The 13,323-nt window shown below is 53.4% G+C and overlaps 2 protein-coding genes and 1 non-coding gene across 6 annotated transcripts in view; 1 reads left to right on the forward strand and 2 right to left on the reverse strand.

Moving 5' to 3' along the window:
- Window positions 1-1,378: 1,378 nt before the first annotated feature.
- MMP21 (matrix metallopeptidase 21) lies at window positions 1,379-6,894 on the forward strand. Its single transcript, XM_066355593.1, has 7 exons — window positions 1,379-1,540; window positions 1,929-2,487; window positions 3,487-3,626; window positions 3,852-3,993; window positions 4,925-5,182; window positions 6,178-6,350; window positions 6,595-6,894. The coding sequence occupies exons 1-7, from the start codon at window positions 1,379-1,381 to the stop codon at window positions 6,892-6,894; spliced, it is 1,734 nt and encodes a 577-aa protein (XP_066211690.1).
- A 1,075-nt stretch (window positions 6,895-7,969) lies between these two features.
- On the reverse strand, window positions 7,970-8,076 carry LOC136385103 (U6 spliceosomal RNA). The gene has a single exon (XR_010747715.1). It is a non-coding gene; the product is annotated as a U6 spliceosomal RNA (small nuclear RNA).
- Window positions 8,077-8,941: 865 nt separating this feature from the next.
- The window catches only part of EDRF1 (erythroid differentiation regulatory factor 1), a 35,968-nt gene continuing 31,586 nt past the window's right edge, over window positions 8,942-13,323 (reverse strand). For all 4 annotated transcript variants that reach the window (XM_066354836.1, XM_066354834.1, XM_066354835.1 and 1 more), the window contains 3 exons: window positions 12,193-12,308; window positions 10,346-10,497; window positions 8,942-9,674 (listed from right to left, as the gene is read on the reverse strand). In XM_066354836.1, the coding sequence (XP_066210933.1) occupies window positions 9,518-9,674; window positions 10,346-10,497; window positions 12,193-12,308 (425 nt within the window). In that variant the 3' untranslated portion in view covers window positions 8,942-9,517. The remainder of the gene's footprint in view (window positions 9,675-10,345; window positions 10,498-12,192; window positions 12,309-13,323) is intronic.

Raw genomic sequence — 13,323 nt, forward strand, 5'->3', positions numbered from 1 at the left:
CTACGTCTTGCACTTTTCCAGATTCTTACGTCCCCAGAAAAAACATTGAGGGTTTGTCTTCTAATCAAACACATCATTTTGAGATTTCAATTAAAAAAAAAAAGAACTCGGTGACGTGGGAAGGTGAACACTGCCTTTACACCCAAGAATTACGTTGTTTTAGCCACCCTGTGTGGTGAAACGGTCATGTAGCCACATGTCACAAGTCAGATAGATGTTCCTTGACAACTTATCAATAAAGTTAAGTAAATTAATAAATATATTAACATATATATAATTGACACCTATAACTTATACATGTTTTTTACTAGCTCTATATAACATGTAACTGACACATAAGGGATATATATGTCATAGTTATGTATACTGTTACATATTTATCCACATAACATGTAACTGACATGTATAATTGAAAAATACACATTGACTGGGATAGTTCAGTTCGTTAGAGCATCGTCCTGATACACAGAGGTTGTGGGTGTGAACCCCGGTCAGGGCACATACAGGAACAGATTGATGTTCCTGTCTGTCTGTCTCTCTCAAATCAATAAATAATTTAAAAAAATTTTTAAGAGAAGTGATAAAAAAAAATGTCAACAAAGAAACTAAAAATCCCTTAAATTCAATACCCCCTCCAAAAAAGACCCAACTACAGAATATGTATAAATAAAGTACGGCACAGAATATGTATGGTGCAAGGTGGGTACTAGACAGGGGTGGGGGGTGGGGGGGGGTGGGGGGTGGGGGTGGGGTCAGGGCAATTACATTGTAACAATATAAATGTCTAACCACTAGCCGGTACACCCCAAACTCATATAAAATAATATTAGATGTCAACTGTAATTGGCAAGTAAAAAATAAAAAGTAAAAAAAATTTTTAAGTAATTTCCTCTCCTACTAAAAAAATAGACCCAAACTACAAACAAATTAAATGGTCCTGGTGATTGGACTGCAGGTGCGGTTCTGAGACACTGGTTTTGGGGGCGGGTTTTGCGCCTGCAATCCCAGGCCAAGTGGACACTAGCATCCCCCCAACAGCTCACTGGACAGCAAACTTGCCCCTCCCCCCGCCCCCGCGCAGCCCATCACCATGGAAACGCAGTCACAGGCAGCTGCAAGTTCACGATGCAATTACCCAAGGACTGGGCAAACGGAGCTGGCTGCGAGGGGATGTGTTCTCGCCCCAGCACGAAGGGTGGGCCTGGGATCTTCAAAGGGTGGCCCGGGAGGGGCTTGCAGGCAGCCCGGTGGGCAGACTTCAGACTCAGGTGAGAAGGGCGCCCCCTGCCCCTGCTTATAAGAGCTTCCTGCCGGCTCCCCGAGGAGGGGGACAGGGAAGGCGCAGAGACAGAGGCGGGACACGGCCTCAGACCGGGCCATGCTCGTGGCTTCCATCCTCCGTCCGACCCTGCTGCTCTGCTGGCTGGCTGCCCCTGGGCCCGGCCAGCCGGAGCGCCTGTTCCACAGCCGGGACCGCTCGGACCTGGCACCATCTCCGCTGCGCCAGGCCACGCCCATTGCCGACCTGCTCACTGCGCAGGTAGGAGAGGCGGGAGACCAGGGCCACGCACAAGCACACACGCACATATGCATGCACAGGTGTGCCCTCTCTCATGCACGCAAGCACACGTGTGCCCTTTCATGCACACAGGCACAGATAGATGCACACGCACACAGGGTCGTGCGCACACTCACATGTGCACACACGCACACGTGTGCACATACATGCCTCTCGGGTGCTGGACCTCGCACAAACCACTGATAACACGGAGTAGAAATGCTGCCACCACAGGCAAATACACAATGTAAATACGGGTAACATGACACAAATCCGCACTGGTCCGCGTGGCAAACAAGCAGGAACCCAGGTGTGTAATATGCCGTTGGCCGGGCCCTGCCACACCGATGGGCTCATTTCTCTCCCGCAGCGGTTCCTGTCCAAATACGGCTGGGCAGAGGGGCCCCAAGGAGCAGGGTTCGCAGCCCCCGTGCCCCGAGGTCCCCACCGCCACCGGCTGCCTAAAGGCCCCCCGGGCGCCGCCCTGGAGGAGGCCCTGCGCAGCTTCCAGAAGGTCAATGCTCTGCCGGCCAGCGGGAAGCTGGATGCGGCCACGCTGGCGGCCATGAACCGACCTCGCTGCGGCGTTCCCGACTCGCAGCCTCAGCTGCAGGCTGCTAGCACTGCGCCCCAGACCCGGCTAACCCCACTGGGCCGCCCGCGCCCCCGGCCCGCCCGCCCGAAGCGCTTCCTGCAGACGCTGCTCCCAGAGCCAGGCCGGCAGGGCGGGGGCACCCAGGCCTTCGCCAAGAAGACCCTGACCTGGAGGCTGGTGGGGGAGGGCTACAGCAGCCAGCTGTCCATGGAGGAGCAGAGGTACATCTTCCGACTGGCATTCAGAATGTGGAGCGAGGTGACGCCTCTGAACTTCCGGGAAGACCTCGCTGCGCCTGCAGCCACTATTGACATCAAGCTGGGTTTTGGACGTGGTAAGAAGGGCGAGACTGCGCCACCCTCTCCCCTCCATAGGAAGGGGGGCCCCTCTCTGCGCTCACCCTTAGCCGGAAGTAGGGACCAGCTAGTATAATGGGAGCTTCTGGTCAAAGAGGCCAACTTGAGGAGCCCCCCTCCTCCCCCCCTGCCTGCCTCAGTCACCAGCAGAGCAGTGGCTCCAGCCCTGCCCCCTGGGCTGTTCCCAGACGGCACTTGTCAGGACCTGGGCATCACAAGCCCTCCGCAGATGTTGCTTTACTATAACTCACTGGACAAATCACTGGAAAGGGCTGGGGCGTGTCACCCTGCAGAGCCCAGAGAGTCTCATGGGGACATCAGTGCAGGTCAGCCAGTGAGCACTGCTCACAGGGGCCCAGTGTACCCCTCAGGGCGCAAGGCAGACAGGGTGTTCTCCCCCAGGCCTGACCACCTCCTAGCTGGGTGGGTTTGGACCTTGTCACTTCTCTGCAGCCCCATCGGGGAGCTAGGGCTGCTAATGGCTGTCCACTGGCCTCACCGCAGTCACTTCCTAATGCGAGCAGCACAGAACGCACAGTTGGTGCAAAAGCAACACAAATGTAATGAAGTGACCACTGGGCAGCACCTGCTTCACTTCTGAGCACTCACTGTCAGGGTCCAGTGCAGACCCTGTCTCCTCCACCAGCCTCCAGCAGTCCACGCCCACCGTGCCCGCCCAGCTCACGGGCAGAGTGGGATGGCCTCCCTCCCCTCCGTCCCTCTGTTCCGGTTCCGGCAGCACTCAGCATGCAGCTCTGTTTATGTCTTCAGACTTGGGAACAGTTTGTCAACAACCACATCTCATGTCTCCTCATGGTGAGGAGTTAGTCCAGAAACTGCTGCTTCTGCTGCTGCACTGCAAGCCCCCCCAGCCCGGGAACCCCTCAAGTGTCGGTGCGCCCAGGTCCCAGCAGGTGAGCAGTCTGTGCAGTGGACCCTCCTCACTCACCGGGACCACCTCCCTCTCCCCTGGCCAGGCCGGCACCTGGGCTGTCCTCGCGTCTTTGATGGGAGTGGGCAGGAGTTTGCACATGCCTGGCGCCTAGGTGACATTCACTTTGATGACGACGAGCACTTCACGCCTCCCACCAGTGACATGGGCATCAGCCTTCTCAAGGTAAGTGGTCTCGAGCTGATTGCAGTGACGAGGCCAAGGGCAGTGTGGCAGGGGCGGGAGTCCAGAGGGCCAGAGCCTCTCCAGGGAAGTGTCCACTTCCTTCTGTGACAGTCCCCTTCTCCTTCCTGAGCACAGGTCCTCTCCAGCAGAGCCTCCCCTCTATGGTGGGGTGGGTCCCTGATGCCCAGGGCTGGCACTGCACCCATGGCTGGTGTTCCCTTCTAGGTGGCCGTCCATGAAATTGGCCATGTCCTCGGCTTACCTCACACCTACAGGACAGGATCCATAATGCAGCCAAATTATATTCCTCAGGGGCCTACGTTCGAGTTGGACTGGTCCGACAGGAAAGCAATTCAAAGGCTGTATGGTAAGACTGTCTTGGGAGAGCCTGTCCCCGGAGCGGACAGAGGGCACCGGTGTTTGGGGGCGCGAGGAGCGCACTCAGTCCTCAGTCTGAGGGCAGCCCTGCCCTGGGGCTCTGGGATATCAGTTCTTAGTGACAGGCAAAGCTCACTCCATTGGGTTTTGTCCCTCCTGTGTCCTCTCTTTCACATGATCCATTATATTCCTGGGAGGAAGCAGGGGGACACGGTGGTTTTCTAAACACAAGGGGGCCACCCGGGCTGTGGCCCCCAATGAGAGTGACAGGAGCTGGGGCCCGCTGGAAGAAACTGTCATCTCCAGGCTGAGAGCAGCGTAGCTAGCTTTGCCAGGACAAGCTTTAGTGTCTGGCCAAAGTGCCAGGGGTTACTGAATGGACGTGATGACTGATTTAGCACCGAGGCTGCAGGGAAGGAGAGCTGCCCTCCCCTCTTCCATCAGAAGCAGGGACCCTCCCCCTTCCTGTGCTACCTAACCGTCCTGTTCTCAGCACACAGCCATCTTTGGAGAGTAGCACGTGCCAGGACACGTTTACTTCTCTCCATGGAAAGCTCCTCATGTGTGCCCAGAACCAAACGTCTGCCTCCGATGAGGTCAGATCAGCCATCAAAAGAGGCACCAGCTATCCTGACAGTGATCATATAACTAACTAGCATCCAAATACAGACACTTTAGAGAGTGGCTGGGAGCACTACTAATGAAGCCAAAATAACTCCTGTGCCCAGGTCCGCTACAGGACGCCCAGGTCCCTCCTGCTCCCACCACTCAGCCTACTTCCGATCTCATGGAGTCTTGCTCTAAGATGTCTTCACAGAAAGCTCCAGCTTAGCGGCGGTCTCTATGCAAGTCACACGTGAAAGTAGGCACCCTCAGTTCTCGCACCAGGTGACGGGGGTGGGACCTTTTTTTTTTTAAAGGTTCCTGTGAGGGTTCATTTGACACTGCATTCGACTGGATCCGCAGAGAGAGAAACCGACAGGGAGAAGTGACAGTGAGATTCAGCACGTATTTCTTCCGCAACAGCTGGTACTGGCTTTATGAAAACCGAAACAACCGGACACGGTACGGGGACCCCATCCTCATCCTCACTGGCTGGCATGGAGTCCCAGCACAAAACATAGACGCTTTCGTCCACATCTGGACTTGGAGAAGAGACGAACGTTATTTTTTCAAAGGTAGAGGTCCCTCATGGATGGATCCATTTCTCTTCTTAAATGCTTTCAGGGCAGATGTTTGCAGCCCTTTCTGTGGAATCTTCCGTAACGCTCTTGAAATGACTTCATTTCTGTCTGGTACATCAGGCTGCCAGCTCTGTGAGCACAGGGACCGTGTTGTAGCTCTGATCTTTTAAACAAGGCATTGCACGTGAATGAATGAATGAATGAATGAATGGGTGAAGGCACTGGGAGAGGCTCTGAGGCAGTTGCCAAAGAACTATAAGGGCCCACCCTCTGGAAGGTTCAACCTGATTCGAGAGGACCCCTTAGAAGCCTAACTATAGGAGAAGTGTGTTTGAAGGGGCAGAATGGGCCAAGGAGAAGGTCGCTGTTACCCAGAACCAGAGAGTGGAGCCACCTGAGAATTAGGGCTTAGCCTGGACTGGAAGGAGGGGTGGGACCTGTGCCCAGAAGAGGGTCCCTGGAGTGGTAGCGGTTGTGCGGGGTGGGGGGCGTCAGACTCACAGCCCTGGACCTGGTGTGAACAAGACCGTCAGTGACAGCTAAGCTCTGGAGGAGGCAGGGCGCTCAGGCAACAGGACTAGGTTAGAAAGATGGTCAGCCCAGCACAGAGAGCCTCAAGGCACGGAGGTAGGGCTCCATCCAGCCAGCAGCGAGGACTCGATGGCGGTTTCTGGGGAGGATCAGCGAGCTGGGGGAGGCAGGAACTGAGGTGGGGGGCCGGAGCAGCCAGGCCCACAGGCTGCCTCTGTGCACCAAACTCAGTCTCATCACAAACAGGACGTGGTGGTGACGACTGTTTCTTCTTCCTCCGCCGCCAGAATCCTAGTAATATAACCGCAGTGCTTTAACTGGCTCAGGAAGTTAACCAGGCAACAGCCTGACTAAAAGAACCTTACATGCAAATTCTGCCCTAAGAAACCGTCTGCTCCACCGTTCCCTGCGATTTAACAGCACTGATCCGTGGTGACGGTTTTCTGTTTGGCTCTCAGGAAATCGATACTGGAGATACGACAGTGACAGGGACCAGGCCCAGATGGAAGATGAACACGGAAAAAGCTACCCCAGATTGATCTCGGAAGGATTTCCTGGCATCCCAAGCCCCCTGGACACTGCGTTTTATGACAGAAGGAAGCAGTTAATTTACTTCTTCAAAGGGCCCTTTGTAAGTGGAGGCTGGGCAGCCAGCACTGCTGGTCACCCCTAGGTGAACTGTGTCAGGTGAGCAGGGTCTCGGGTCCGAGCTGTGATGTCACCGCAGACCTGTGCGGTGATGGTAGGCCATTCCATCCTACGGACAGTTAGTGAGAACGTTAAGCCCGAGAATTTGGTGCAAAGACACAGATTTACTTCACAGCTGGAAATCCGTGACTTTCGGAAAAAGCAGTCTTGCTCTGTTTGCTTTGCAGGTGTTCGCGTTCGATGTCAACAGGAATCAGGTCCTGGGTTCCTACCCGAAGAGGATGACCGAGGTCTTCCCAGCGGTGGAGCCGCGGAACCACCCGCTCAGAAACCTAGACTCGGCCTATTACTCGTACGCGCACAGGGCCGTCTTCTTGTTCAAAGGCAGCGAGTACTGGCAGGTGGCCGACGGGGACACGCAGCAGCGTGCCGGGCTTCCTCCCAACGGCCTCCTGCCCAAGCAGCCCGTCTCCCAGAAGTGGTTCGACGTGTGTGATGTCCACCCCTCCACCCTGCACATGCCGTGAGGACGACGGGACAACAGAGAGCCAGAGGGTTCTCTCCCGAAAGAAAAAGCCCGGCTTCTTTCACAGAGAAAACCAAAACCAGCTAGATTTTCAGGAACCGAGCGAACAGGGCTCCCAAAGTTAAAACCAATGGAAAAAAGTCTCACTGAACTTTTTTAAATATTGGATTTAAAAATCAACTTCTCAGGCAAAAAAACAAACAAAAAACAAATGCTGAGGAATCCGCCTTTGTTTTCCACAAAGACGTTGGGAGTCAGTCTGCAGTCTGGGTCCCCACACTGCCCACTGTTCCCACCCATCTCCTGGGTGACCGGAAGATAGCCACTGCCCCAGGGTCCAACCTCAGACACCGCCACTCCCCTAGGGCACCAGCTGTGTCTTGCCTAAGGTCAGATGCAGCGGCTGCCCTGGACCCTTACCTCCCGGCTGCAGCTGGTGCCCTGGCTCTCCATCCACACGGGGCGTTCTGGTTTGAGTCTGGTCCTGTATCCCGAATGGCCCTGACCAGACAGCTTCCTGGCTCGCACCCTTCAAAACAGGAAACACGTTACACGGCAGTTTATGTTCCAAAGGCCGGACTATCCAGGTCAGACAACTGAGCCCACTTGCATAAGAGTACCTTTTCTGTATCGGTTACCTCCAGGATAGGCACTGGGTTCCTGAACATTCACAAAACGCAGCTTCTTAACACAAACCAACCCCCCAATGTCCTATGTGGCGATGGGGACAAAATGTAGGCACTGAGATTAATGGGAAAAGATTCAGTCGTCCCAGTGACCAGCCCACCAATTCTTTTAAAGAAACATCTAAAACACAAGCACTTTTAAGAAGCTTTAAACTCAAGTCGACAAAATTACAAAATGTTTTAAAAGCATCTCTTTCCCCCTCCGTGGGAACCTTGTACTATTGCTCTGACAAAGGAAGACAGCTAAGATTTGGATCTTCTCGCTTAAATATACGTTGTCCCCTTGACCGAAAGGCTGTTCAGCTACTGGCTAGGGCTGCTGGCCAGGACAGGCAATGTTCATGCCCGCCTCCCCCTTCTTCCTACAGAAGTAGAAGACCCTTTCTTTTTTTTTTTATGGAACGCTTCACGAATTTGCGTGTCATCCTTGCGCAGGGGCCATGCTAATCTTCTCTGTATTGTTCCAATTTTAGTATATGTATTGCCGAAGCGAGCACTAGAAGACCCTTTCTGATTTCATTAATCCAAATTAGATGTGATCTACAGAGGTGTCCAGTTTAACCAGCAAAGACTGTGACTCTGTGTGCTTGACGCAGGGGACACAGTGACAGATGTCCTAATAGGGACATGGCCGATTTTTGTACAACAGCTTTACGACTTAAGTCAAAACTTGAAATGCTCCCATGATTAATTTTTGAATACTGGTACAAATATGTCCCAAGAACAATGCAAATAACAACAAGGAAGTGGACAAATGGCAAGAGGCTGTTCTGTCAAGCGATGACAGATGTCAGATGTCAGCTCACTGCCAAGGAAAACACCTGGGAACCTCAGTGGACGAGAAAGCAGACTGTAAAAATTCAGCTTCAAACAATGTCTCTCCCAGACACCTGACCAGCACAGTTCAGCCTTCTTCAAAGGGGGTTAGTGGGAGCGGCTGCCAGGCACCATGTAGCATCTGTGCACAGCGACAGTGACCCGCAGCTGACAGTGAAGGCCACCAGCAGCACCTCTCCCGACTGGGGACCAGGCCAGTGACCATAGGCAGGGCGAGCTTTGGTCTCCCCTGGTGTCCTGCACGAAGCTGGGCTGTACCCCACCCCCTCAGGACGAGGGCAGCTGCACTGACCACAGGGACGGGCAGGGATGGGCACAGACAGGAGCCATGGGCTGTGCCAAGTCAAGCAGAATACTAGTGAGAAGTCAGTGGGTGGCAGAATTTTACTTTTAATGTTTTAATTTCATTTTGTAAAATTTATTAACCAAATCAGTTCAAATCAAAATTCAATGTGAAGAACGTGAAATAAAAAAAAAGACAAAACACATTTTAAATAAATAACTTATTTATTCAAAATAGTTTTCTTACCTTATTCACAGTTTCAAGTTTAAAATAAAAAAGGAGGGTAGTGCCGGCCGTGATCAACTGCCATACAAAGCCAGAGAAGGCGGACCCCAGCATGCACTAACACGGAGCTCCGCAGAGCCCTGCCGGAGGCTTACAGGGCACACACTTCTCCCTGGACCCTGCAGAGGGAACTACTGCAGACTTAATCCACTTGAACCACTGAAGTCACCTGGATAGAGTTCCCTTAACCTCAGGGAACATCTGCCCAAAATAATTGTGTCTTAACCCCACGTAGCTTAACATACTGCAAACACTTCAGAGCGTGCCCGTGTCCCCGCATGCTGCTGCCGGGCACACGTCTCAGTGAGGAGTGCCGGGACGCAGGTCCGGTGCTGGCTTCAGCACTGCCAGTGAAGACGCCCAAGGCCTCGGCCACCACCTGTGCCGTCACAGGAAATGAGGACTCATGCTTCCGCTGCGGCGCCTGCCGGAAGTGGTGTTTCCCGCGTGTTTAATTAAATGAGCACCGAGTGCACCCAGGCCTGAGTGCAGAGCGCACGATGGCACCTGCGCGGACACGGCCCTGGCGTGCGTCACTGAACGGCGCTGCCCTGTGCCAGCTGGTCCAGCAAGTGGACGAGCACGTCGATTCTTTCCACGAGACTCGTGTTCCTGTCCGCGGTAGCTCTCAGGAGCTGGGAGTAAATCTGCTTGTTGGCTCTGAGGGCTAGGTCTTCTTCCACGTTATTGCTGGGGTGAGACAAAACACAACACAGGAGTGATGTGACAGTGACACCACCCACTGCTCAAAAAGGGGATGCCACAGCCCAGCCTCCACGTGATGGGGGTGGGAGGCAGCCACGTCCAGGGAGCAGTGCTCTAGGAGGCCAATCTGCACCTCCTTGTTCGTCTGCTTGTGAGCCTGTTTTCAGACATTCATTTCAATACATTGATTAAAACCAATGTTCATTCTTTTGTTAGCAATATCTGAGTGCCCACTAGGTACGGGAAGCGCTCCCTGCCTTCATGGCGTCTGCGTTCTGTCGGGGCAGGAAGGGGACACACCGTGAAGTCACAGTGCAGATGGCCAGGGCAGCCCATCCCCTCGCCCGGCCGAGGACACTCCAAAGGGCCAATGGAAACACACCATGAAGTCACAGGGCAGAGCTCCTTCCCCTGGGGTGAGAATGACCTCGGTCTTGATGCCCCGAGCCTGACTCACGGGACGACCGCCCCTCACGTATCTAACACGTCGGCGCCACTTGCGTGTGAAGAATGCTCCGCAGCTGCTGGGTGCTGGGCAGCTGTCCACTGAGTGGCACAGCAGCTGAGGTCCCGGACGCCACGCAGGGACTCCGCGCAGGGAAGCCACAGCCCCACCCGTGCACAGCCCCCTGCGGACAGGACAGCGTGCCCCTCACCTGGCTCTCCGCCTGCCTGGAGACAGCAGCTTGATGGACTGCAGCAGCAGGAAGGACAGCCGGGACTCGAATATGCTGAGCAGCCTGAGCACCTCCTCCCGGCTCAGGCTCGGGGCTGCCTCGGCGGCGGGGCTGCTCGCGGCACTCTTAGCCTGCAAACAGCGCAGTTTCTCACCCACGGTTCCCGCCAACTGCAGCTCACACCAAAGCGATGGAACGGAGTTTCATTAATCCAGTAAGCTTCCAACCAAAAGCACACAGCCAGCCAACTCAAGAGCTCTCATTCCAGGGTCAGTGCTGTTGGTGGTGGTGGCAGAGGCTGTGCCAGGCCACCTCCTCTCCCGAGACCACGTTATAAACTAAACACAACTTAACTATGCCTCAGACCTAATCGGCGCTTAGGAAAATGAAATTAATTCTGAACAAAGATCTAACTTTCCAACATTAGATGCAAAAGGAACAAGATAGAAATGGGATCCTCCCAGGGTCTGCAAACCAGAGCTGGAAGTCACAGGCTGCTGTCCCGTGGGGACTCGGGGAAGTTTCTAGCAAGTGCAGCAGCAGCATGAATGCTAGGATGCCCAGTAAACTAGAAAGGCTCCCCTAGAAGCCTGCTTAGCTCACTCAGCATGCAACTGCTCCCGGCAGTTTAGTAGAAAGTACTAGAGAGCGTAGGCCTTTTCTTTCTCTTAAAAAACAAAACTCCAGCATCGGCCTGGCGTGCAGAAGTCCCGGGTTCGATTCCCGGCCAGGGCACACAGGAGAAGCGCCCATCTGCTTCTCCACCCCTTCCCCTCTTCTTCCTCTCTGTCTCTCTCTTCCCCTCCCACAGCCAAGGCTCCATTGGAGCAAAGAGCCCGGGCGCTGGGGATGGCTCCTTGGCCTCTGCCCCAGGCGCTAGAGTGGCTCTGGTCGCAACAGAGCGACGCCCCGGAGGGGCAGAGCATCGCCCCCTGGTGGGCAGAGCGTCGCCCCTGGTGGGCGTGCTAGGTGGATCCCGGTCGGGTGCATGCGGGAGTCTGTCTGACTGTCTCTCCCCGTTTCCAGCTTCGGAAAAATAAAAAAATAAATAAAAAACCCCACAAAACTCCGCCCTGGCCAGTTGGCTCAGTGGACAGAGCGTCAGCCTGGCATATGGATGTTCAAGATTCAATTCCCCATAGGGTATACAAGAGAAGTGGCCATCTGCTTCTTTGCCCATCCCCTTCTCTCCCTTTTCCCCTCCTGCAGCCAGGGCTCGATTGGTTCAAGTGTCTACCCAGGCATTGAGGACAGCTCTGTTGGTCCTAGCACCGTCAGTCTAAGGCACTAAAAATAGCTCAGTTGATTCTAGCATTGGCCCTAGACAGTGGTTGCTGGGTGGATCCCAGTTGGGGCACATGTGGGAGTCTATCTCCCCTCCTCTCACTTAAAAAAACAACAACAAAACAAAACAAAAGCCCACACAGGAAAGCAAAACCTAACAGAGACTAAACTCCCAGAGCCTTACTAACCAAGGTCTATGTGGTTATTTTAAAATGTAAAAGATAAACTTGCAAGTTAAAAAAATCAGTAATAATTCCACCAAGAAAATATAATAAATCTTAATGTTTTTATGCAAAGCTGACACATATGTTTGTATATACAGGGAGGGGCAAAAGGAGGATTACAGCTGTGAGTAGGTGAAACAATTCTTGTATTATTATTATTTATTAGTTATTGTATTGCTGTCCATATGAACACTGTAACCTACTGTACACACACACATGCGTATAACACACATGTACCCCATGCGCATGTACTATACACATTCACCACTTAGCATAAGACACGCAGACAGACACGACCACTTTCTTTTCTCCGTTTACCTGGTCTAGCTCCTCTACAAGCTCCTTTCTGATGAGCTGGAAGGCGTGCTTGGTTCTCACCATTATGTCAAGAGCCCCAGACAGTGTTTTCAATTTCCCAACGTTGCTATTCTGACCTAGAGATTAAACACAAAGCGGTCATTCCTGTAAATACAAATCTAGAAACCCAATGTCAATGTGTTAATAAAAATTCTGCCATTCAGATGATGAAACAGGAGAGTAAGAGGAGCTCAACAAATCTTCCAAGTCCAAAGTTCTAGTAACTGTCTCTACAAAAAATGCGAAGCCCAGATAAAGCAGCAGAGTCCTCCTTTCCCTGCCTCACCACCTGGTTCTGCTGGGGTGGGTACATAGCTATCTGTGCTGAGAGCCGGTACCTGGGTCTCAGGTTAAAGGGGGCAGCCAGGAGTCTGTGGTACAAAGGCCACCCCACCATTTACCAGCCACGTGATGCTGGTCAAGTCTCTGAAGTACTTAGTACCAGTTGTCCTGTCAAAAGGCATATCAACTTTCTGTTCAAAGCAGGCTGAGCCAGGATTCAATTTATTTTAGGACATGAGTAAATAAACCTTCCTTCACGTGACACTGCAAAGCGCCTCTCCCGCCCTTGGGCACTTGCATTCAGTTGTGTGCAGTGACCTGTAGTAGGGATCTACCCTTGTTCACACAGACCTGGCCTCTGTCCCTCCCCCAGGGGTGATTTATAAGCCCTGGGAATACTCTGACAGGGGTCTCTGCTGACCTGGGGTACCCTGGGTCACACCGGATAGCCTAATAATTGCTGTGGGGGCTTTGGTCCCCACGACTCCAAGAGGGACAGAAGTAAAGGTCAGCTGTGTGGCATCTGACCATGCCTGTTGGTGTCCCAGTAAAAACTCTGGACACCAAGGCTTGGATGACTTCCCTGTGGGAAACACCCTGTGCACACGGTTACCCATCACTTAGCACTATGACTCCCCGGCGAGGAGACAGCCAGAGTTCTCAACAGGCTCTGTGCTCAGAGCTCTCCCGGACCCTGCCCCGCACACCCCCTCCCCTGGCCGGTACTCCTCTCCCTCTATCCCACACAGTGACCACGAGGGGAACAGCCTTCAGTGCACTCTGTGCATCTTTCCAGTGAAAGGTCTAGTG

The sequence above is a fragment of the Saccopteryx leptura genome, chromosome 13 (genome assembly GCF_036850995.1).
Source record: "Saccopteryx leptura isolate mSacLep1 chromosome 13, mSacLep1_pri_phased_curated, whole genome shotgun sequence".
NCBI lineage: Eukaryota > Metazoa > Chordata > Mammalia > Chiroptera > Emballonuridae > Saccopteryx > Saccopteryx leptura.

Excerpts from the sequence above, each read along its gene's own strand:
- MMP21 (XM_066355593.1), top strand. The coding sequence starts at position 1,379 with ATGCTCGTGGCTTCCATCCTCCGTCCGACCCTGCTGCTCTGCTGGCTG. Across the intron at positions 2,488-3,486 it reads CAAGCTGGGTTTTGGACGTG|GCCGGCACCTGGGCTGTCCT; the intron begins GTAAGAAGGGCG and ends TCCCCTGGCCAG. Across the intron at positions 3,994-4,924 it reads AGCAATTCAAAGGCTGTATG|GTTCCTGTGAGGGTTCATTT; the intron begins GTAAGACTGTCT and ends TTTTTTTTAAAG.